This window comes from Cervus elaphus, chromosome 24 (assembly GCF_910594005.1).
Source record: "Cervus elaphus chromosome 24, mCerEla1.1, whole genome shotgun sequence".
Lineage (NCBI taxonomy): Eukaryota > Metazoa > Chordata > Mammalia > Artiodactyla > Cervidae > Cervus > Cervus elaphus.
This window is the reverse complement of record NC_057838.1, coordinates 69,329,627-69,353,477: the sequence shown is the minus strand read 5'-3', so window position 1 is coordinate 69,353,477 and position 23,851 is coordinate 69,329,627. Positions and strand designations below refer to the sequence as shown.

The 23,851-nt window shown below is 62.8% G+C and overlaps 1 protein-coding gene across 1 annotated transcript in view; it reads right to left on the bottom strand.

Annotated features, from left to right (window-relative positions):
• Nucleotides 1–1,658: 1,658 nt before the first annotated feature.
• Nucleotides 1,659–23,851, bottom strand: part of NUP210 (nucleoporin 210) — an 88,728-nt gene continuing 66,535 nt past the window's right edge. Inside the window, exons 28-40 of the mRNA XM_043886453.1 lie at nt 22,556–22,714; nt 19,078–19,169; nt 17,177–17,351; nt 15,234–15,409; nt 13,070–13,290; nt 11,945–12,081; nt 9,796–9,919; nt 8,624–8,770; nt 6,277–6,527; nt 4,830–5,046; nt 4,291–4,386; nt 4,124–4,207; nt 1,659–3,022 (exon numbers count right to left, since the gene is read on the bottom strand). Coding sequence (XP_043742388.1) covers nt 2,922–3,022; nt 4,124–4,207; nt 4,291–4,386; nt 4,830–5,046; nt 6,277–6,527; nt 8,624–8,770; nt 9,796–9,919; nt 11,945–12,081; nt 13,070–13,290; nt 15,234–15,409; nt 17,177–17,351; nt 19,078–19,169; nt 22,556–22,714 — 1,980 coding nt within the window. The 3' untranslated portion in view covers nt 1,659–2,921. The remainder of the gene's footprint in view (nt 3,023–4,123; nt 4,208–4,290; nt 4,387–4,829; nt 5,047–6,276; nt 6,528–8,623; nt 8,771–9,795; nt 9,920–11,944; nt 12,082–13,069; nt 13,291–15,233; nt 15,410–17,176; nt 17,352–19,077; nt 19,170–22,555; nt 22,715–23,851) is intronic.

Genomic DNA, 23,851 nt, shown 5'->3' with positions numbered 1-23,851 from the left:
TTGCGATTCTGTCAACAGCAGAAGCACGCAGTGGGTGAGGGGAAACTGGTGAGGCCTCTTTAAGCCCAGGCTCTGAATGGACACATGGTCGCTTCCACCCACATTCCGCTGGCCAGAGCAAGTCACGTGACCTCCATGGGAATGGGGGGACATGCATTCAGCCTCCGGGGAGGTGCGGGGAGGCGGAGGGCTGGGATAAACTGCAGCCCACGCACCACCTGTGACCTGGTGACACCGCGGGCTGGCGGGTAGGGAGGCAGCCAGATGTTAGGAAGGCCGCTCTGCAGACGGGGGAAGACGCGTCCCCTTCCACCGCAGACGGGGGGCCTGCACCTCGGCCACCCCATCTCTGAACTCCGTCCGTGCCTTTCCCACCCACCTGGACGCCCAGGCTGTGGTCTGTCTCAGAGCTGCTGTCTCAGACCTTGAGATGTAACAAGTCCAATACAGCCCCCTCCCTGCCCCCAACACACACAGACACACAAAAACAGGAGGAGACAGAGAGAAACAGTTATTTTTTTGGCTAAACTTAGGAATTCTAGAGGGGGGAAAAAACCCTATATGCAATACTATATTTTTAGCATGAAATGGTGCTAAAAGCATTTTTTGGCACCCTTTAGAGAGTGAAAGTTGCTTGGTTAGTTCGGAAACAGAAAATGGAAGCAAGTCACCGGGTTTTGTCAACGCCCTCGCCTCCAGCCGGGTCTGGCTGTTTCCAGTAGCATGTGCTTTAAGATGATGGTGACGTCTGGGGAGAAGAAAGCCCAGACCTCTCGGCCATAGGCCCGGGTGTCCGTCCAGCTCTGTCAGGGGTCAGAGTGCCTGAGATGAGCAGAGAGAGGCAGACACAGTGATGAGGAAGGACACCAGCTGGGCAGACCCTGACACCTTTCCATTTTCATCTGAAAGAAGTTGAGGGGGTCGACATCCCGACCTCCACTCAACCCTGAAGGAATACCACCCGTGATTGTTTCCTGAAGGAACAATCATCCGTGGCCCTCACCTCCAGGGGCTGGGAAGGACCATGGAAGCCGACTCTGGCCAACAGGTAAGGTGGGAGCTGTTTCGTGATGTGATGCCTGGATCCTGGCAGCCGTCTTGCGTCACTGAGGGGGCGTGCCTGAGGGCTGTGCTGACTTGTATTGAGTGCTGCGTGCCAGGCAGGTCCTGAGCTGAGCACATGTGCATATGTGTGTGTTAGCCACTCAATTGCGTCCAACTCTTTGCAACCCCATAGACTGGAGCCCACCAACCTCCTCTGTCCATGGATTCTCTGGACCGTGTCTCTAGAGGAGATTCTCCATTCTCCTCTGTCCTGGGTCTCCCACATTGCAGGCACACTCTTTACCGTCTGAGCCACCAGGGGCATATGGTATCAGTTAAATGTGTTCTAGGTGTTCCTGTGGACCAGATTCTGGAGACATACTAGAACCAGGTCCGTTCCCATCCTCGAGGCTGGACCAGCCAGGGTGGGGCAGTGGGGCTGGTGATGGTCACAGAGATCCCTCAGAGGGGAGGGAGGCCTGGGTGTGCAGCCAGAGACGAGAGGCCCATGGAACAGACCCGCTCCCCATATTCACACAACAGGAAACAGCAACACCAGGCCTGGGTCAGGTCCCGGCAGGACGCATGGGATTCCGGCAATAATCACACTCGTGTTAAGAAATTAAACTGAGCTTTATTAAATAAACCAAGTAGAAATGCGCCTATTTACATCCAAGTTGTCAGTTTGAGCTCAAGTAATACGCCAAGGCACAATTCTTCCTGTCTCTAGCTTTAAAAAAATAAATTGCGTGGTCCAGCCCCGAAGGACTGAGGCAGACTCGGGCATATGGCTCAGGGTCAAAGCTGGGGGCCCCACGGCAGGGCCCATGCGTGCCGGGCTCTTGGGCTTCCTGGGGGCAGCCCAGCTCCCCGGCCACGGTAGGGCCGCGTCCTAGAGGTCTCAGCTGCTGCATGGATGAGGGCTGGGCGGGAGGCTGTTTTCCAAGCCGCCTCCTCCCTGGCCCGTCTGGGAGCTGCCTTGAGGGAGGCCGTCCCGCAGGGCGGCGGAGGCTCAGATCCGCGAGGCGCTTGGTACGGGAGGAGCGGCGGAGAACACGGGTCTGTGCGGGGGCAGGGGGCTGACCACACGGGTGGTGCCTGGCTCCAGGTCAAGGACGTCTCCCTGATTACGACTCTGAGGCCCCCGCGCTGATAGGGAAGCCGGGACAGGCAGGACGGGCTGTCCCCCGGGGCGGAGGCCCAGTTCACCGCCAGGGAAAACAAAGAACCACAGAGGAGACTGTCGGTTCACAGCGGCCCTCGGTGGGGGCAGGAGGCAAGCTGCCCAGCTCCGGGAGTTTCAGGAGCCCCCAAGGCTGATCTGGGCGCCTTGGCCCAGCCCTGAGGCTCCTCATGTTGCCCTGGGGTGGCCCCGGTCACTCGCGTCCATTCGCTCCAGTCATTTCCCAGCAGGAGCTGGACAGAGGGGAAATGTCGGGTTTCCAGAGAGAAAAGAACTCACACAAATAAGAAACATCACTGACAAAGTCCTTTCCCTGAGAACATGGCTGTCACAGCATCTACAGACCCTTGGTCCACAGACTGCCACCTGCTCTGAGTCCTGAGAACGGTGTGATTCTAGAGACTCCAAAATAAAAGCTGCGTGTGCTTTGAGAAGCCCCAGACGACAGGTCGAGGAGGGAGCCAAAGTATTCACCTCGGCAAGACTCTGAGTAAAACAAAACAACAATAAAAGCAACCCACCGCCAAACAACAAACTTAAATTCCTACATGTGAGATTGAGCTCCTGGGCACAGCCTAGACTCCAGTTCCAGGCAGGGGGCGGCGGCGATGGCGGCTGGGGCCGGGGCTCGCTCCAGGCTGGACCCGGCAGGCCTGTCCCGGGGCGGTGGGGGCCCGGGGCCTCGGCCTGCTGCCTAGTGGGACGGGTACGAAGGGCTCCACAGCCCCGAGGCGGGGCTGGATCGGCGGGCAGGAGGCAGTGCGTTGAAAGGTGTTGGTGACGAGGCAGCAAAATCTAGGCAGGAAGAGAGACGTGGTCAGCGGAAGGGAGACCTCGACGCCCCCAGGCCCCGCAGGCCCGCGCCAGACGATGGTCAGGAAGAGGCCCAGGCTCCCAGGCCGGTAGGCGGGGTCCACAGGGGCCTCCCAAGCGGCACAGGCAGGGGCCTGGGCCACAACCCGGACCTCCCAGAGCGCACAGCCTGCTGGGCAGAGACTCAGGATCCCAAGGCCGCGTTCCATCCGGGGGCACTCGGGGAAAGGGGCCTGTCCCTCCGGGCAGTGAAGGCTGCAGGGACAGACTCCCACATGTGTGGGTGGAAGGGTCTGGAGTGCTCGGGAGGCAAGGTGAAGCCCCCGCCACGGCTCCCGTGAAGCAGGGAGGCGTGTGCCGTGATCCGTGTCGACAGAGGGAGGCGAGCTGCTGAGCGGTCCACGGCCTCCCCTGGCCGTCACAGGCCCGAGAGGCAGCCTGGATGAGGGCTGTGATTCTAGAGCCCAGGACACACGGACGGTCTTGCTACCCAGCAAGATGCATCTATACACAAAGCTGTGTCCCCTTCCAAGAAGCTCACAGGCCCCTTGAAGCCAGGCCATGCCCCCGTGCAGGTCAGCAGACACCCCCTCAAGGATTCTCTGTGTAGAGGAGGGAACCCTTGAAAGGGAATCGGGAGACACAGGGCCGCCATGTACAGCGGTGCAGGTTGTACACTGCACAGCCGAGGGGACGCCACTCGCGGGGCCTCAGCATCGCAGAGACAGCTGGATTATGAAGAGGAGTGAGTCATGCAGTTCTTCTCTGAGCATTATCTCCTCGGGACCGCCCAAACCCTCACCTCTGAGTCAGCCCATCCACCCCGCGCTGGGAGCCCTAGGAAGCGGCGCCAGAGGGCGGGAACCAGCCTCTCTGCCGGTACACCGGCAGACCCAGGGTCCCTGGCCCCAGCCCCTCCATCTTGCCCAGTCTGCCCCAGGGAAAGCTCTCCTTGCCCAGGACCGACGTCCCCCACCAGCACCCGGACCTGCGCCCTGGGGCTCACAACTCACGCCCAGGGCCGGGCCTCATGAGACCCGGGGTCCCCCCACCTCCGGACTGCTCCGCAGGGTGGCTACTCACAGTGGGGGCTGTGCTGAGGGCTGGCTCTCGGGGAGAGGGCTGGCGTGGCGGGGGGCTCCCGGGGCGCGCAGATCGCATGGTAGGCTGAGAGAGACACGAGCGGCTATTAGAGTGGGGGCGGGGAGGGCGGGGCAGACGGACGGGGGGACACAGCGTGCCCAGCTCACCTATGATCATGACCGCCGTCCCGGCCAACAGGGCGAAGAGCGTGAAGAACATGGCCTGGTAGGAGTCCAGGACGTGCTGGAAGAGCCCGGCGCCATCTGCAGTCCAGGGACACGGTCACCAAAGCGCCCGCAGAGCCTGAGAGCTGTGCCCATGCTCAGCGGGCCAGGGGCTGGGTCAGGGCCCAGTCAGCCCGGGGCCCGCCCCCGGCCGTCTCTGGCTGCTTGAACCCACCTGCCCTGGGCCCAGGACCCTGCCTCCTGGAGCAGGGAGGAGGCTCAGCTTCCACCCCTTCAGGGGCACGCCCCGGAAGCCAAGGCCGTGCTCAAGCGGTACAAGCTAGCCACATTTTACGAGAGCCCCTCCAGCTGCCTGTGAGTGCAGATGGGGGGCGAGGGGAGCAAAGCCTGCCTGACCGTGGCTCGTTCACTCACTGCGGGGCACGTGTGCTTCTGCTCCTCCCGCCCCCAGACTCCCGGGTGCCGCTCCTGGCTGGACCACGCTGACTGCCCTCCCCCCGGGGCCCTGTCCCATGACTCACGAGCACCCGGGCCTCGGCGGTCCATCACAAAGGCCACAGTGACTGGGATGGTGACAGCCTGGTTAGTGCTGGGGCTGGAGAAGGTCAGGGCGGTGGACAGAGGCCCCTGGCTGCCGGCCGTGGGGTCCGAGATGCCGACTGTGTAGGTGACGAAGCTCGGCAGCCCCAGAGACTTCTCCTTCACGAAGGCCAGCACGGCCGGGGACCCCGACTTCACCTGGGAGAGACGTCAGGGCTGAGGATGTGAATGCCGGCTCAGTCGTGTCCAACTCTCCACGACCCCGTGGACCGTAGCCCACCAGGCTCCTCTGTCCACGGGATTCTCCAGGCGAGAATACTGGAGTGGGTTGTCATGCCCTCCTCTAGCAGATCTTCCTGACCCAGGGATGGAACCTGCATCTCTTGCATCCTGCATTGGCAGGTGGGCTCACCACTGCACCCCCGGGGGGGCCCCAGGGCTGAGGGGCGCGCCCCTACTTCTTCCTGACACTCATGCGGCCCTGGTACCTGGGCACACCCAGCTGACAGGCGTGCAACCCTCGAAGTCAGAGGAGCACGCGGTCTAGGCTGGGTGTTTTTTAAAAGAACAAATCAGTATCACGGAATTCTAATCAACAGCTCCTTTTAAATAATGCTGCGCTATGTAAGTGATCCCCAAACTCCGCTTCCCGAGGGGGCGGCCGGAGCTCTGGTCAATGGGCTATCAGATGCCAGCAGCCCTGCCCAGGGCCCAGCAGACCCTCCCTGTCAGCAGCCAATTCATCCCTGTCTCACTCCGGAGCCAAGGCTGCAGAGAGCAGGCCCAGGAGACCCCGCGAGCCCTGCACACGGCGCCCCGGGCTCCTCCCACCCTGCCGGGCCCCGGAACCCCCTTCAGCACCCAGCGTGGCCCAGGCCCAGAGCTGGGGACCTGCTGCCCACAGGTGAGCAGGGTCTGCGACAGGTGAGGGCTCAGAGCTCCTCGCCCTGCTCTCGGCCACCACGCGTCCTGCACTGAGCTCATTCGCGGACACGTGACACGTTTGCTGAGCACGCGCTGCGGGGGACAGGAGCAGCCACGACCCTTCACACCATCATACGGGCCGACAGACAGCACTGGAAAAGACCCTGATGCCCGGAAAGACAGAGGCAGGAGGAGAAGGGGAGACAGAGGAGGAGGTGGCTGGATGGCATCACCGACTCGATGGACAGGAGCCTGGGTAAACTCTGGGAGATGGTGATGGACAGGGAGGCCTGGCCTCTGCAGCCCATGGGGTCACAGAGTCGGACGCGACTGAGCGACTGAACAACGAGAGACAGTGACTCTGCTCTGGGAAAAAGAATGGTCGAGAGTGTCTAACTCGGCCCTCATTTCAGAGAGGGCAGCCCAGGACTTCACGGGGGCAGCTGCTCCTCCCCGCCTCCTGCTCCTTCCGGAGGCCTTGGCTCCCCCCTGCTCACCGCTCACCTCCAGGTGCTCCAGAACCTCCATGGCGCCAAAGACCTTCACCTCGGAGCTGCTGTAGTGGTTGCTCAGAAGGATTTCGGCCTGGTCGGCGTAAAGCCCGGGGCTGAAGGGCACCTCGGCCCCGACCTGCTCCGCAGGGGAGGGGCTGCCCGGGAGGGACGCTGTGACCAGCAGCGCCGTCCTCTTCAGGCTCAGGTGCTTCAGCTGCTGGTCTGTCAGCTGGAGCATCGTCACCGAGCAGACGTACCGGCCTGCGAAGACAGAGACGCGGTTCCCCCAGTGCCTTCCCCACCCAGACAGGGGCGCCGTTCCCCTGGTGTCTCCCCACCCAGGCGCCTCCCCACCCAGGCCCCCAGGGACCGGCCTGCAGAGACAGGGGCGCCGTTCCCCTGGTGCCTCCCCACCCAGGCCCCCAGGGACCGGCCTGCAGAGACAGGGGCGCCGTTCCCCTGGTGCCTCCCCACCCAGGCCCCCAGGGACCGGCCTGCAGAGACAGGGGCGCCGTTCCCCTGGTGCCTCCCCACCCAGGCCCCCAGGGACCGGCCTGCAGAGACAGGGGCGCCGTTCCCCTGGTGCCTCCCCACCCAGGCCCCCAGGGACCGGCCTGCAGAGACAGGGGCGCCGTTCTGCCGGGTCCCCTCCCCACCCAGGCCCCCAGGGACCGGCCTGCAGAGACAGGGGCGCCGTTCCCCTGGTGCCTCCCCACCCAGGCCCCCAGGGACCGGCCTGCAGAGACAGGGGCGCCGTTCTGCCCGGTCCCCTCCCCACCCAGGCCCCCAGGGACCGGCCTGCAGAGACAGGGGCGCCGTTCCCCTGGTGCCTCCCCACCCAGGCCCCCAGGGACCGGCCTGCAGAGACAGGGGCGCCGTTCTGCCCGGTCCCCTCCCCACCCAGGCCCTGCCGCCGTTCCTTCTCCCTGGAGGACTCCTGTGCATCCTTTGGAGCCCAGGTGAGGCACGCCCTCCTCCAGGGGCCTCCTGGGAAGTCCCTCTTCAGTGTCCCCGCCCACCCTGGGCCCCCTTTCTGGGCCCAGAGCTCCCGACTGTCCTGGAGTTCTCTGTTCACGGACTCCCCTGGGGCAGGAATACCAGGTCCATCTCTGAATCTTGGGGCCCCACCAGGCTCGCTCAGAGCGGGAGAGAGGGAAGGCTGAACTGACACCAAGACCCAACGTTGGCCCCACACCCAGCGGGGCTGACTCCTCTATAGCTGACGCCCCGGGTGCTGCAGGAGGCTCTACGGTGGCCTGGCTGGGACTATTTGGGGTCCGCGCCTGGCCCGCAGCAGGTTCCTGGGCTGAATGAACAGTGCTGAGGGCGCCTGGGGAGGCTCCGTGAGCTGGGGACCAGGGCGCCTGGGATGGGGTCTCCCCCCGTGTTCCTGCCAGCCAGGCGCCTCGAGGCCAGTCCCTTCCTTTCCTCCTCCCCCACCTTCACCAGTGGGGAGCCCCCAGGCGAGCTGGCTTCCTGGCTGACTCTGTGTCCTTCAAGTGGGGGTAACATCAACCCCGTGTGGGGCTGTGCTGGCCGATCCACAGGGCCTGGGACAGCCGAGAGCCTACTCGGCGCTGAGCCCCAGCTCGGTCCTGCACGCAGTGTGCCTGCAGGTGCGGCCCAGACCCCAGACAGCAGCCGGAGGGACAGATACGGAGTGGGCAGAGGGGGGCCTGGCCTCCGGCTACAGCCAAACTCGCCGGGTGGCGCCGGGCCGCGCGTCCTCAGAGAGAGCCGAGCAACGTGCTGCACGCCCGTCCACGGAGACGCTCACGGCAGCTCTGACTGGAGCTGGGCGCCACGCAGGCTCGTCACGGGGAATGTTCTGAGCTGTCCCGGCTCCCTGTGAGGGCGGCCCTCCTCTCAGGGCCAGCCCGTGGGGCCGGCCACCAGCTCCCCGGCTCCGGTCAGCAGGTCTGTGGAGCAGCTACACTCCAGAGACGCCCGGGACTCTAAGAGTGAATAAAGGCCCTGCCTCCACGGAGCGAGCCCCACCCTGAGCCTCATCATGCCGGCAGCGCAGGGCACCACCTTCCTTCCCAAGTCTTGAGGGGAGCAGCCTCCAAGCTCTGAGCTGCAAAGAGCAGGAAAGGCCTTGGACCAGGTTTCTCAGCTCAGAAGCACGTCCTCTCCGGGGGTGGAGGCAGCCACTGGGGGAGGCCGGCACCTGGCATAGGAACGCGAACCCTCCCGGAGGTCGCAGTAACCCGGAGGCCAGGACGACCACATCCATCCCCAGGTCAGGCTCCTGACAGGTACGGGGCCTGCCCCGGACAGACGGCCGTTGTGAGCCCGACACAGCGCGGGCACACCCACCGTGCAGCTCCCGTTCCCCTCCAGACCCGCAGGCTCACCCAGGGCGGCGTCAAACTCGGGCTCCGCGGTGAAGACCTCTCGTGCCGGGAAGTCGAAGACGTCCTGCTTGAACTGCAGCTGGCAGGAGAGGAGGGCTTCTGGGCGCAGGGCCGCAATGCCTGCCACCTGGCCGGGGGAGCACTCGCCTGCAGACGGGGGTGGGGGGGGAGTAGGGCAGGCGGTGAGGGGCGCCGCACCCAGGCCCCCGGGGCCCCCACCTCAGCCCTCGCCCGCGGAGCCCAACACAGGACGCCAGAGCAGACCACGCGGGGGCCGGCTGCTCCGAGAACCAGACCCGCACCCACAGCCCTCTTGACCGCAGCTTATAAAGGCTGAGGGAACAGGCCATGTCAGCGCTTGTTCAGAGCCTGCGTCCAGAGAGCGTCCAGAGGCCGGGCAGCTGGGTCTGGCCCACTCATGCATGTCGTCTGCTCCTGACAGCCGGCGTGTGTGTCTGACTCTGTGACCCCCCGGACGGTAGCCCACCAGGCTCCTCTGTCCATGGGATTCTCCAGGCAAGAATACTGGAGCGGGTTGTCATGCCCTCCTCCAGGGGATCTTTCAGACCCAGGGATTGAACACTCAGGTCCTGCGTCTCCTGCACTGACAGGCGGGTTCTTTACCACTGAGCCACCAGGGGAAATGGCAATTCATCCCTGGACTTCGGTTCCCCATTGGTACCCTGTCCATGGGGCTGCAAGGAGCTGGCCACGGCTAAGTGATTAAGCACAGCACAGCACGCGGACGCACTGATTTCTGGCAGTTGCTGTCCAGGGCTGTCGTGGGCAGGGGAGGAGGTTGACTATTCCATGCAGGACTTGGGAGAATTACGGAAATCAGAATGAGTGGTGAGGCCTGCTAGGCCAGCTTTTCAGGGCTGTGTGGTGGCAGGGTGAGGCTTTCTCCAGCTGGGTGCCCAGGGCTGACACTGCGTCGCCGAGCCCAGAAGCGGGCAGTGTCTCAGCACGGCCTTCAGAAACGTCCCTCACTGCCTCTGCCTGCGGAGGACTCGAATTTCTAAAGAGCCAGGAGGAGTGGGCCAGCGGGGGTTAAATGCGCTCCCAAGAGTGGGCGAGGCAAGTCTGGGCAGGAAGGGCACAGAAACCCATCTGAAGGGTCTGCTCCCCAGCCCGGCAGGGCCCCCCAGGCCTCCTAGCCCCTCACTCCCTACCTCTCAGGTTGGAGCTCCGGTCTCCCACGGTGACCATCACTTTGGAGGCCAAGACCTCCTGGAAGCTGCTCTGGACGGGGCGGGCGTACCGGGCCACGATTCTCTGAGGCAGGTTGACCACGATCTGGGGAGGAAGCCGGGGTGGGTCGTTGAGCGCCCAGGATCAGGTACTGCCCTTTCCACGGTCCAGGGGGCAAGACCGAGGCTCCGTGGCCACGTGATTTGCTTGCATGGGGCACAGCTGGGCTAGACCCCAGCCTGGGTGGACGCCCCCTCAGAGCCAGCTGCCTCTCCCAGCACGGGGCAGGGTCAACATCAGGCCTGAAATCACGCGGCTGTCGGGGGTGGACCGGGGACTCTGGTTCCCGACAGCTACGACCGCTTCTCCGTACGTCAGCTCGGTTAATTAATCTTTCAGCGAAGAGAGAAGGACCTAGTTTACTTCAGTGCCATTTATTCAAGATGAACCAGCCTGACCAAACTGCAGGCTCACACGGGCATTTTGAGGGGTGGTCTTTCTCCACTCACCCCTCCCCTGCAACACCTCCGCCCCTGCCCTGGGGAGAGGCCCCAGGCCAGGCTCCACTTGGCTGCTGCTCCGGGAGGCCCTGTGTGGTCCCGCCGCCTCTAGGGCTGCAGACCCCCCACGCCCCCACCCTTTGCCGTCTCCAGCGTTCAGCCCTGGAGCTCCTGACACAGCCGCCCAGCTGTGTGGGCCCCAGCCCGGCCTGGAGGAGCCACAACCACCTCAAACCCCCGTCACCCGCCCCCAGCTCCGCCCTGCCTCCCTGCTCCCCTCTCTGCTCCCCTCCTGTCGCCCAGGCCAGACCTGGACACTCACTCCCAAGGCTTCCTCCTCCCGAATGGTCACTGAGCTCTGATGATCCTCCCTCCTGAGCGTCTCCAAACCCTCAGTCTGCCTCACCCACGGGCGCCAGGCCTCACTGCCCCCTCCCTCGGGCTCCTGGACTCAGCCGGGCACCCGGCAATCTTTCCAAATGCACCTCTGATCAACATCACTCTTGGCCTTAAAAAAAATTCTCTGATGAATCCCTGCTGCATCTGGCCTAAGTTACAACGTCCTCACCCCGAACAGCAGCAGCTCATATCCATGAAGCACGAGTGATGCGCCAAGTATCATCCTAAGGGCTTCATACCCGTGAACGACTCATTCATTTCACACAACGTCAGCCCCATTTTGCCAGTAAGAAAACTGAGGCACAGAGAGCCCAAGGTCACATCGCCTCTCCATGACCAGCTGGGATTTGAACCCACACAGCCTGGCCCCCGAGCCATCACACCTAACCACGCTAGGAGGGACCTGGAATTGAATGCATGTTGTGATGGACAGGGGGGCCTGGCATGCTGCAGTCCATGGGGTCACAAAAACGACTGAGCGACTGAACTAAACTGATCCGATTGCAAAGCAGCCTCCGCTGCTCCACACCCTGAGTTCCAGCCCCAGAGCTGGCTCTCAAAGCCTGCCTGCGTTTGCCGGGTGGCGCCCTGCTCTGCCAGCCCCCCTCTCCCAAGCCTGTCCAGCTGCCCTCCCGGGCTTCTCGGGGTGGGAGGCACCGCTCCGTCGGTCACACGGTGCCTCTGTCTGCGCTAACTCGCCCCAGCAGCAGTGCTGAACACGCCCGCTATTAGGTGACACTGCTGGGTTCCACGGAGCACACGCTGCTCGGAAAATGAGACGTGTGGAACGCAGCCAGACTCCGCTCATTGATTCATTCTCGGCTGGAGATAGACAGGAGAGAAAGCGGTCTTGTTCGCCTCCACAGAGACTTGAAAGGTGACTCGCTGGGGGAGGCTAGCTTTGCCGGTGACGCCAAATCGCTGCACGGGGCCGCCCACGGCCGCCACACCCCAGGGGATGCCCACGCGGACAGTCCTGCCCATGGGGCTCCATGGAGGTGACGTGGGCGCAGGGATGCCCCCAAGAGCCCGCCTCTGTCCTTCCACCGCTGTAGACCGGGGGGCCGGTGGCCTGCGAGGAGGGGCCTGCCCGCCCCCCCCACCAGGCTCATGACCCCCAGCCAACTGCCTCACGGGGCACTGGAGCTTCTTACATGGAGAAGAGAAGCAGTCAGCAGGCAAGCCGAGCTTTCCACCCCCAGGGGGTCAAACACATGTGCCCGAAGCCCACCTCCTTATAGGTCCTCAGGTGCCCGGCGACCTCATAGTAGACGGTCACGGAGCCTGCCTGCCGGGCGAGGGCCACGCCTGTCTTGGGGTCGACGTGGAGGACGCTGCTGGCTGACGAACTCCAGGTCCCGGCGACTCCTGGGAGGGGAAACTGCGCGTGACTGTCTTTCCCACGCCTCACACTCCAGCTGTTCCCATCTTACCTGGGTCCCCGGGCAGCGTCCCTGCTGCCCCAAGCCCCCCGCTCCTCCCCTGGCTCCTGGCCATGGCCACCTGCTCCCTGAGTGGCCAGGGCCCCTGCCCAATGCCTCCGCCCGGAAACTTCACGGTCATATCCCATTCTGGGGTGACCCGGGCGCTGGTCCTCCAGGGCCGGCTCGCTGCGTGCCAGCCCCAGCATCGCCCCCACTCAGCCACCCTGCTATGCAGTCCTTTTTACACTAACAAGCCAGGTGGCAGACTCTGCACTGTCACTAGACGGCGGTCCTTAGTGAAAAGCCAACCTTGTTATATAATAAACACGAGGAGAACATTCAACAACCACCTTCTATTTGTGGCAAATAATATTTGCTTTTCTTTACAGGCAGTGTGTAACTTCATTTTAAAATGAGTTTGTTGTTATCGTTGCTTAGTCGCAACTAAAGTCCTATCGACTCTTTTGCAAGCCCCTGGCCCGTAGCCCGCCAGGCTCCTCTGTCCATGGGATTCTCCAGGCAAGAACGCTGGAGTGGGCGGCCATGCCCTCCTCCAGGGGACCTTCCCCACCCAGGGATGGAACCCACGTCTCTGCATTGCAGGCTGATTCTTTACCCTCTGAGCCACCAGGTCCCTGTAAAAGGCCAGACAGTAAGTACTTGGGCTGGACATGCCTGACTGTCTCTGATGCTGCCACTCAGCACGCAGATGAGAGCGGCCACTGACACGGGGAGCTGGCGGGTGTGGCCGAGCACCAGTTACAGCCCAGTGCAGAGAGAGGATGCTGGCTGGCCCCGGTCGGGATAGCGGTTTTCTGATGCCCGCTCCAGAACCTCACCAAGCTCCACGTGCACACCGGCCCCGGGGGCCAGAGCAGCCCTTCCCACCTCCCAACCCAAGACACGCCTCCCTCGGCCGGACCCCCTTGTACCTTCCGGGCCGACCAGAACCGTGGCCAGACAGAGGACGTCCCCCACCACCACCGCCCCGGACAGGTCGGGGGAGATGGCCTGCAGGACGGGCAGCGGGACGAAGTCGGAGAGGCCGCCGTGCGCCGCGTCCCACGCCCTGAGCAGCGTCAGGCCCACGCTGACCGTGCGGATCACGCAGGTGTTGTTGGCGACGCCCTTCCCGATCTGCACGAACTCGTCCCTGCGGCACGGGAGACGTGGCTCTCAGTCTCGGGAGCGGCCCCAGCTCCCAGGGAGGGCCCCGGCTGGGCCCCCACGCCTGCCCACTGCGCCCTGATGCCGCCTGGCTCAGGTTCACGGAGCAGCTGTTCTAGGTGAGGGGGCTGCAGGCCATACCAGCCGGACTCCCCCACCATCCACGGCCCAGACAGGACGGCCAGCTTCAGCACCCCCATGTCCCATGGGGAGGCCGAGGCCCAGAGCAGGTGATGAAGCTGTGCTCCCAGCCCGCCCGAGCAGGGAACCTGGACACTCTGGGGGCACGGGCAGCCCTCAATCGGGTAACTGGGACAAGGGCATCGCCCCTGCCCACCTGCTTTCTCCTCTGCTGAGTGGGGCTGACCATGTACCCACATCACAGGCTTGATGCGAGCAGCAAACCCAGTCAGCAGCTGGAAAGAGCTAAGGTCAGCCCAGGCGTGCGGGCACACGTGGGCACTCGGGGAACGACAGCCCCTGCGAGCTGGGAGGGACGGGTGGGCTGAGCAAGTGGAGGGTCAGGGCCCCTGCTCCATGGCCTCCCTCCCCGCGCGCCCGCTGCCCAAGCCCTGACCGCTCTCGTGGAGACGGATGTCCCAGCCATGGAAGGGCCCATGTGACTTCTGGACGAGGGGCGGCCTGTGCCCCAGACCTGCAGACGCCCTGCTGTGTGCATGGAGCACCCTGCAGGCCAGAGGCCCTCGTGACCACAGCCTCAGCTGGTGGCCCGGGGGACGAGGCCACTTTCCCACACGGCAGGTGTAGACACGGCAGCCTGGAGGGGTGACCTGTCCATCCAGGCTCACGGGGCCCAGAGAGGGCAGAGCCGGACTGGACCCAGGCCTGACTCCAGACCCCACTTTCCCAGGGCCTGGCCCCGGGTGTGCTAGCGCGGGGCACACGTCTGCTCCAGGGCCCGCGGGCTGCAGTGGTCACCAGCTCCTGCTCACGACCTGCTGTGGCTGGAGAGGAGGCTCTGGAGCCCTGCTGCCTCCTTCCGGGTCTGAGGCCCCTCTCAACTCCTCCTGGCTTGGCCTACATCCCTTGGCACGGTGGTCCTCAGCCCTGACAATCACCCGAAGGCCTTGTTCCACCAGGTGCCCTGAGAGCATGCATTAAGGGCTCCCAGGCAGTGTGATGCTGCCGTGTGGGGACCACACTTTGAAAACTGCTGCTCCAGTGGGCTCACAGGCCGGCAGGCCTAGCCTGGGGCCACGGCTCTCTTTCCTGGAGACCACTCCCCTCTCCCTCATATTCGGCCTGAGGCTGCAGTTCTAGTCCCAAAGTGTCAGCAGAAAAGAACTACCCTTGCAGCGCACCTGGGACCTGGTATTCAAACCCTACTCTCTGGCTGTGTGGCCTGAGACAAGTGGCTTGACCTCTCTGGGCCTCTACAAACGGGCATCACTGAAGAGTCAGCGAGATGGCACGTAGGCGGGCCTGCACACAGCAGGTCAGTGACCGCCGGACTCCGTCCTCACCGACACCTGAGCGTTGGAAGGCTTGTGCCTTCTCCGATCGGCTTTTGTAGAGAAAGCAGCGAGCGCCGCACTCCAGACTGCAGGGCCAGGGTTGTCTGCGCCTCCAGCTTCCACGAAATCTTAGTGCAAACCTCCAGCCACAAGCCCCGACCTCTGGGTTCTGCTTCTTGGGCATTAGGGGACGTCCCTGCCGAATGACTTTCTGTCTCATGATAATCAAGACTCTCGGCAGTGGCCCCTCAGTCCTGCTGCCTGGCCGAGCCCAGTGCTTCTCCTGGGGTCCTGAGAGTGGGGCGAACTCCCTGCTCTTGGGAACCATGAGTGATGAACTCATCCTTCAGCAGCGCTGGCCTCTCTGCAGGGTTATCAGTCATCTGTGTGAGTCAGATCTGGATCTGATGGAGATGTGACTCCGCGTGGGGAACGCGGGGGGCCCACTGCCTACCTGTTAGTTGCAAAGTTGAGGATGGAGTTGTGAGCGTGGAAGACATCTCCGGAGTTGTCGTGGAAGTGGACGGTGAAGGTCACAGTCACTCCCAGGGGCAGGGCCGCCAGAGCCTCCTTGTTCCGGGTGTGCAAGGCGGGGCTCATGGAGATCCTCAGGTAGGAAACAGGGGACACCTGGGGATGGCAAGCAGGTGCGGTGACAACTGTGCCAGGGACGCCTCCCCAGAGAGCCCGCTCCCGAGGACGGGTGCCCGCTCCAGCTGCTCCCGGCTCAGGACGCCTGGGGGCTAGACCGACTTGGGGTCATGGAGAGAGTGTCCCAGCCCAGATGCTGGCCCTCCTCCTCCCCGCGGTGGCTGGCCTCATTCCGAGGAAATCTAACCCACAAGAGTCAGAGTCCATGACTGTGAAAAATTAGATCATTATTCATGTTGCAAAAATATCCCCTGGGCCTTGAATGCTGGGCCACGTCGGAGGACCTGGCTCTCCAGGCATTTAAAGTAGAAGCAATGTCTGCTCGGACGGCGGTGGTATCTGGGGGACACTGCCTGCTGCAGAGGTGCCTAGAGGTGCTCCAGGGAAAGGGGGGATGCGAAAGGAAGGGATGATGGCTTTCGGGAGCCTGGGAACCCAAGCTCCTTAGAGAGCCGCCTTGGTTCTCTGTCTCCAGTAAAATCCATCGTGGCCAAAAAGCCAGCCCCTCAAAGCCCCTGTTTCCAGGGATGGGCGCACAGTTGGCACTCAATGCCATCTGGTGACACGGGACAAGTCGGCAGTCACTTTCGCTTACTCAGAAACTAGGGTTGAGGGTTCCCTGCCAGATGCCCATCTTGAAACAAAAAGATACTAATAAGGAAAGAGGCCCAGGACCCAAGCAGAGTCTAAATATTAATATTCAAGAGGACATGTATTTGCTCTGTCAGCGAGGATTACATTGTGGTTGTGATGAGATGTGCAGAGAAAATTCCGTTCAGGATAAACCCTGGGACCCGATCCGGGGGACGCCCAGGAAAACATTCCTGTCTTAGGGAGCACAGAGCGGCAGGGGGCACGGGCATGCTGGGTGTGGGGGGCACCAGCGGGCACCAACCCGGGCTGGAGCCCAGAGCCTGACTCCCAGCCACCGGGCAGCGCTCGGCGGCTCGAGGGCCTCGCCTGTGAGACGGGCCTCCTCACCCTCCCAGAGCTGTCTGTCACCAGTGCTTTCTGGGTCAGCACACAGCACACGCTGAGTTCATCGTGCTCAGGTGTCTGCTGACCCAGGCCCCGCTGGCCGGTCAGGACACGGGGCTACCAGTCCCGCAAGGCTCGGACGGCTCTGGGCCACAGTCACTCAGCCAGGGAAGGAGCTCACTGCCACCAACCATTTCCAAGGACCTTTGCTCTGACACCCAGGAGATGCTGCAGCTTCTCACCTGTTGTTGTTCAGCTGCTCAGTCGTGGCTGACTCTCTGCAACCCCACGGACTGCAGCACGCCGTGCTTCCCTGCCCTTCACCATCTCCCAGAGCTTGCTCAAACTCATGTCCATTGAGTCGTGATGCCATCCAACCACCTCAACCTCTTGCGTCCCCTTCTCTTCCCACCCTCAATCTCTCCCAGCACCAGGGTCTTTTCCAGTGAGTCAGCTCTTTGCATCATGTGGCCAGAGTATTGGAGCTTCAGCGTCAGTCCTTCCAATGAGTATTCAGGGCTGATCTCCTGTAGGATTGACTGGTTGGATCTCCTTTCAGTCCAAGAGACTCTCAAGAGTCTTCTCCAACACCACAGTTCAAAAGCATCAGTTCTTTGGTGCTCAGCTTTCTTTATAGTCTCACCTAGGACCTTTAATAGTTTCTTACAATTTCTTGGCTAGAAGGTGAGTATATTTACTTGCACACCTCAAAGGGAATACAGTACTTCTGCTTTTATTATTCCAAAACGGAGGCAGACGAGATCCTACCTTGACAGCAACAATGACGGTCTGGTTGGCCCCGAAAGCTTCCTGGGCAGTCACTTCGACCATGGACGTCCCGATCACGGACCCTGATGCCAGGAAGCCCTTCTCGTCCACATGCACGACAGGAACCTTCTCCGGCCCATCCAGGACGCGGTAGCTCAGAGAGGCGGCGCCATCCCTTGGGAAAACAAAACACACTCATGCTCGCCTTCAACAGCAGTAAGATGGTCAGGGAGAGGGGCCTGGGGTTCAGGAGTCCTGCTGCTCACAGGAGAAAAAAAAAGCACAGTTCTGGTGTCACCATGCACCAGGTCCCCACGCACAGCCTGCTGCGGCTCACTGGCCACCGATGGGAAACCTCATTTGGAAAACCAAGGGTTCCCAGTAGAGTAGCACCCTCCGTGGCCAGTCTGCGGGAAGGGTGTGGGAGCTGAGGGTCTCATGAGCTGCACGGACGCTTGCAGTCAAGAGAGCCTCCCATGTAAAGGCTTCCCTGGTGGCTCAGTGGATAAAAATCTCCCTGCCAGGGCAGGGCACACGGGCTCTATCCTGGTCTGCGGAGATTCCACGTGCATGGACCAGCTAAGCTCATACACCACGACTACTGAGCTTGCGCCCTACAGCCTGTGAGCCGCAACTGCTGAAGCCGAGAGCCTGCGCTCTGCGATAAGGGACGCCACTGACATGAGAAGCCCGCGTCTCTGAGCCGGATGGCGCCCAAAGGCAGTCCCAACGGCCCACCAGCAACTGTGCGTCTTCAGACACACCAGTCCCCTCTCCCAGCCTCAGCTTGCTCAGCTATGAAACGGGAGTGAGGGCCCGGCCCTGTCCTATTTCCAAAGGCCAATAACCGGATAAAAACTGGTCACTGCTATAATAAGAATGCGGTGCGGGAAACTACCAATAATGTGCACCAGAGAGAAGGCAAATGACGCGGGCTCCTTTGCTCTTTTACATATTCATGATGTTACAAGGAAAGGAAGGAAGGAAAAGCTCCCAGGCCCGCCCCCCGGCACCCTCTGTGCCGCAGCCCCACAAATCCTCCGCAGACGACTCCTTAAGCAAATGTCACCACTTCTGCCTCATATTCCTGTTCCCTCCGCCGACGCCCTCCTCTTAACCTGCAGGACTCCTACACATCCCCTGAGACCCGACTCCTGTCTGTCCACGGGGGCCGTGCCTCCCCAGAATCCTGGCACGGAAGGCGCTCCTTTGGGCTGTGGCTTCGGACCATTACAACCCATCTCACATGACACTCCCCTCTCCCCCACCAGATTCCTCTAGGGCAACGCTGTCCTCCGTCTTGGATCCAGAGTCCAGCCCAGAGCCGGGCGCTGACACTTCTGGCTGTGTGCCCACCGTGTGTGTGTGTGTGTGTGTGTGTGTGTGTGGTGTGTTTCTCCAATGTCCTTGCAGTTCCCGACTTTGCAACTGCAGTTCACACACGAGGCATCGCTACCCAAAGCACCACCTTAGAACACAGGGCAGGGGTCTGGTGTGCCCACAGGCTTCAGAACCCACTGCTCAGCATTCACGGCATCTCCACTACCCAGGAAGGGCCGAGATCTGCATTTTTCACATGCCCCACCCACCAGCTGATGCCCCAATTCCCAGACCACATTGAGTGGCAAGTCTTAAAGACAGGGCATTCGAGAGACTGAACCCCTCCAAGCTGGCACTTGCCCCTCTTTGAAGAAGCGGGTTTGTATAGAAAGTGTGAGAAGTTCTGGGCCGCAGGGAGGAAGAGAAGGGCCCACGGGGAGATGCTGCAGACGAGCAGGGGTCGTCCCCGTGGCCGGGAGGAGGAGGGGGATGGCAGGGCACTGCGGCTGGCCCTCGGCACGCACGGCTCCTGCTGGCTTTGACAAACGAGCCTCGGACGGAAGCCGTGCTGAGTCACGTACCTGTTTGTCTGGAGCTTGATGAATGAGTTTGGTGACATGAGCACGTGTTCCGCTTCTATTTCAGGGCTCAGCAGCCGCAGCTTTTCAAACACCTGGGGGAGAAGGACAGTTCCGTTCTCCTGTGATCCCCAGAAGCACGTGCAGGGTCGGCGTGCCTCCCGTGGGCCGAGAGACCCTGGGGCCAGCGCTGCCAGGAGCTGGGGGGTGGGCAGCGAGCACCGAGCGTGAAGAGCCCGAGGGCGTGCTGGGCAGGGGCAGCAGGCACGGTGGGGAGGCCCCCGGGGCTCTTCACGGGGTCGGGGGTGCGAGCTCTCAGGGTGTGTGTGTGGAAGGCGGCACATGCAGCAATGGGGCCCGGGGCCCTGCTTGGCGACGCTGCCAGGCTGGGGAGGCTCTGTCTGAATTCTCCTTCCCCTAGCCAGACATGCTCTCCACATCGGCCTTTCCCAGAACCACCCGCCAGGCACCCTCTCTGCCTGCCAGGCTCCTGCCGAATCCGCACAGAACCGGGACAGGGTGCCTGGTGACCTCCGGCCAGTGGCTGATACACCTGACGATGTTGGGGGGATCTGATCCTGCCCCTCCCCGGCAGCCCCAAGCCCACGAGGCAGCCCTCCCCCGGGGACTCCAGACGGCTCTCTGCACGCAGCCCACTGCGCCCACGCCCTGCTAAGGCCCTCTCCCTGAGGACCCGCGGGCTGCTGGCACCCTTGACCCTGAGCCTGGGCGCTGAGCACACTTTGGGGCTCCCCGCTGCCTTCTGATACGATCAGGCCACCTGGGCGCTCCGAGGGCCTGTGTCTAAAACCGAACAGGTGATTTCTGAAGAGGAAGCTGGCCTACGTCCCCTGCCGCCCAGCCGCTGCTCTGACCGCACACTCAGGCGCGCCTTCCTCATCAGTAAAGAGGGCCCCGAGGGAAGCATCCTTGGCGCGCTCGCCTCCCGGAGCTGGGGACGCGGGGGCACTATGGAGGGGCGGGGCTCCCTGCACAGGGCCTCAGGGGCTGCACTGGGCTCCGGACCCAGGTGAACCCGTCCGCGGGCCGACGGCTCCCAGAGAGAAGCTGCCTCACAGGCTGAGCATCACACAGCAAGCACACGCCCAGACAGGCCCCTCCCGCCGCTCCCGGGCAGGTAACCCCTGCGGTCCCCCCGACAGACACAGAGCCGAAGGCACAAGGGGGGCCTTCCTCTCCTGCCCCGTGACCTGCCGAGGGGCGCCAGAGCCGGCAGCACAGTGCACGGCCGCGGGGTCAGGGCGACGAGGGGGCCTGGGGGCCGCGACCTGGGGGCGCAGCTCCGTCAGTGAGAGGCTGTCTCGTCTGGGCGACGAGGGGGCCTGGGGGCCGCGACCTGGGGGCGCAGCTCCGTCAGTGAGAGGCTGTCTCGTCTGGGCGACGAGGGGGCCTGGGGGCCGCGACCTGGGGGCACAGCTCCGTCAGTGAGAGGCTGTCTCGTCTGGGCGACGAGGGGGCCTGGGGGCCGCGACCTGGGGGCGCAGCTCCGTCAGTGAGAGGCTGTCTCGTCTGGGCGACGAGGGGGCCTGGGGGCTGTGACCTGGGGGCGCAGCTCCGTCAGTGAGAGGCTGTCTCGTCCGCTGCCACTTGGGCTGCTGGCGTCACTCCACGTCTCCAGGACAAGCCGCACACTGGGCTTTTAGACAAAATCTTCCTCTGTTTCAACATTGGCAGCAAATAAAAGACTGTTTCGAAGCACTGAGTGAGCCAAATAAAACACCTCTGTGGGCTGGATCCAGCGTCTGAGTTTCCAATGCGCTCGAAAGTTACCTGCTGTCAGCCAGGGAAACCGAGACACGGAGCTGCTAAATGACCCCACTGAGGTCACAGAATTCAGAAGATGCGAAGCCCTGTCTCTAATTCTAGGACAGGGGTCAGAATTCGCTGCGCTTTGCTTTCAGTTGGGAGGAACGTGTGTGTGTGTGTGTGTGTGTGTGTATGTCTGTGTGTGTCTGTGTGTCTCTGTATCTGTGTGTGTGTGTGTGAGTCTGTGTGTCTCTGTATCTGTGTGTGTGTGAGTCTGTGTGTCTCTGTATCTGTGTGTGTCTGAGTGTGTGTGAGTCTGTGTGTCTGTGTCTCTGTATCTGTGTGTGTCTGTGTGTCTCTGTATCTGTGTGTGTGTGTGAGTCTGTGTGTCTCTGTATCTGTGTGTGTGTGTGTGAGTCTGTGTGTCTCTGTATCTGTGTGTGTGTGAGTCTGTGTGTCTATGTGTGTGTGTCTCTGTATCTGTGTGTCTGTGTGTGTGTGTGAGTCTGTGTGTGTGTGTGTGTGTGTGTGAGTCTGTGTAAGCACACGCAGGCAGGAGTCGGGGGCGGGGCTGGGCAGACAGGCACCTCTCTGAAATGCGCTTCTTCACCCTGCGTGGGGCGTGTGCCTGACCTAGAAATGGCTTGTTTCCTCTTGAAGAGAGGGTCTGAACCTGTGTCTTTCCTCATGTATCTAGGAGTCGCTTTCAGTCTTTCTTTTCAATTTAGGGGGACCCAGACATTACATTTAAGGGCTTCCTTGATGGCTCAAGGGATAAAGAATCTGCCTGCGATGCAGGAGACCTGGGTTCGATCCCTGGGTCGGGAAGATTCCCTGAAGTAGGAAATGGCAACCCACTCCAGTGTTCTTGTCTGGAGAATCCCACGGACAGAGGAGCCCGGCGGGCTACAGTCCATAGGACTGCAACGAGTCAGACACGGCTGAGCACTCACGCACAAGGTCAGGACACCAGTGAGTCTCACATGAGCCGGAGAGGGTCCCTAACTAAACACGCTCAGGGCAGGGGAGCAGGAGAGCGCCGTGTGCCAGGCCTGGGTGGACAGCGCCGTCTTGCCACTGCCCCCTCGAGGGGCCCTGAGCAGGCCGCCTCCGTCCTGAGGCTCAGGTCCCATCTGTGAACGTTGGGGTCACACCCTGTCTCCTGGGGCACAGCCCTCGAGGCCTTCTGGGACCCTCCAATGCCTGTTTCCTGGGAATACCTGCCCCGTGGGCTTCGCAGGACCCGGCCCAGGAAGCAGGGGGCACGCGTCTGCCTGCGTCTCGTCCTCCACGAGCGCTTGTGAAATACAGGCGATTAGACGCATGCCCAGCTCAGATTTTCCAGCCTCTTTCCCCCAGAAGGCACCCCACTCTGAGCTCAGAGTCAGCTCCTGCTCTGGAAGCACATCGAGCTACTGCAGACCTCCAGGCTCTGCATGGGCCGAGTCCCCGCCCCCCGCCCCCGCCAGGCCCTCCCAGCCCCAAACGCCTCCCCTCCACGAAGCCCTGGGTCGCCCCAGCCCTGGGCTCCCACGGCACCTCGGAGCCCCAGCTCAGGCCCCGCCAGCCTCACCGCAGCTCCCCACAGGCCAAGCGCCCCCCAGGGCAGGCCCCCAGCCCCCCCCAACGTGTGCCCACACGCCATGGGGGAGCAGGGCCCTGGGCTGGCCGGCACTCCCCCACTGACAGCGGCCCCTGCCCGCCCGCCCCTCACCTGGATCTGGATCTCATCAGAGAGCTCTTTGGCGAGGCCCAGCAGCTGCCCAGCGGTGGGGTCCAGGGCCTTGACCACCACCCTCAGCCCAGTGCGGCCCTTCGCCCGGCCGAGCACGTTCATGGCGAAGTTGTACTGTGACGGCAGCCGGAGCGACGCCTGCAACAGACACGGGACGTCCCGAGGGGGCCCGGGCCCAGCTCCCCCACGGGGCAGGTGCCCCAGACCCCCCGAGCCATCCGCCTGTTGTCACCCCGCTGCCCTCCCACCCCAGTGGGGGGCTGCCAACCCCGGCACGCACGTGGGGTGCCCCATGCTGCGATTCACGCCGTTCCCAGGACCCGCGGGAGAGGAGGGCCCCGCGGGAGAGGAGGGCCCCGCCAGCGTCCTCACACAGGACTTCTCGGAGCCTTGGCTGCAGGGCTCGGGGCAGATCACCCAGACGGCGCCAGGCTTGTTAAGTACCCCTTGTTATGGGGTACTTGTGAAGAAGTCACGTGCCCGGGTACCGTGGGGATGGTCTGGGGACAAGATCTGGTCCCACGGGGTCAGGGGGTGGGGGGTACTGGTCTTACACTATATGAACTTCAGGCAGCCTCTAAGAGACCCCATCCCCTGTCTGATCCCCTCTCCAGGCCCCCACTGTCCACAAATGAGACAAGGAGAGACCCCGGGAAGCAGCTGCGCTCAGGCCCCATGTGACCGAGGCCCACCTGGGGTCACTGCCTGGAGTCACAGGGCCAGTGCCCGCTGCACAGCCCACTGACTGGGTCACCCGGGCCGGCTGCACAGCCCACTGACTGGGTCACCCGGGCATGTCCGCCTCCCCACGCACGGGCCTCAGCTCACACACGGGGCAGCGTGTCTCTCCAGCACCTTCCAGCACAGACCTGGGAAGGGGCCAGCCACCCCCTAGGGAGCCTAAGGGGACGGGGTAGGCCCTGGGATACACCTGGAGAAAACTCCAGGGCTGCCAGCGGCAGGTGACATCCTAGAAAGGGGGTCAGAAGCTACAGACTGGGGACCCCCAACCAGGACTCCTGGCGTCCTGGGACCTGCATGACTGTCCCACCCGGCTGTCATTTTTGCTGCTTCCACCTGCAGGTTGCCTCCAAGCCCCTGGGCGGTGCGGCTAGTCGGCAAGAAGGAGGGTAAGATGAAAAGGCTGCAGCCTGTCCTGGGACCCACGAGAGGGGAGCTGGAGGCACGTGAGGAGCTGGAGGGGGGAAGGACCCCGGGGAGGGACAGCGTGGCTGCAGACAAGGAAGCCTCACGCGGGCGTGACAGGCTGTCATC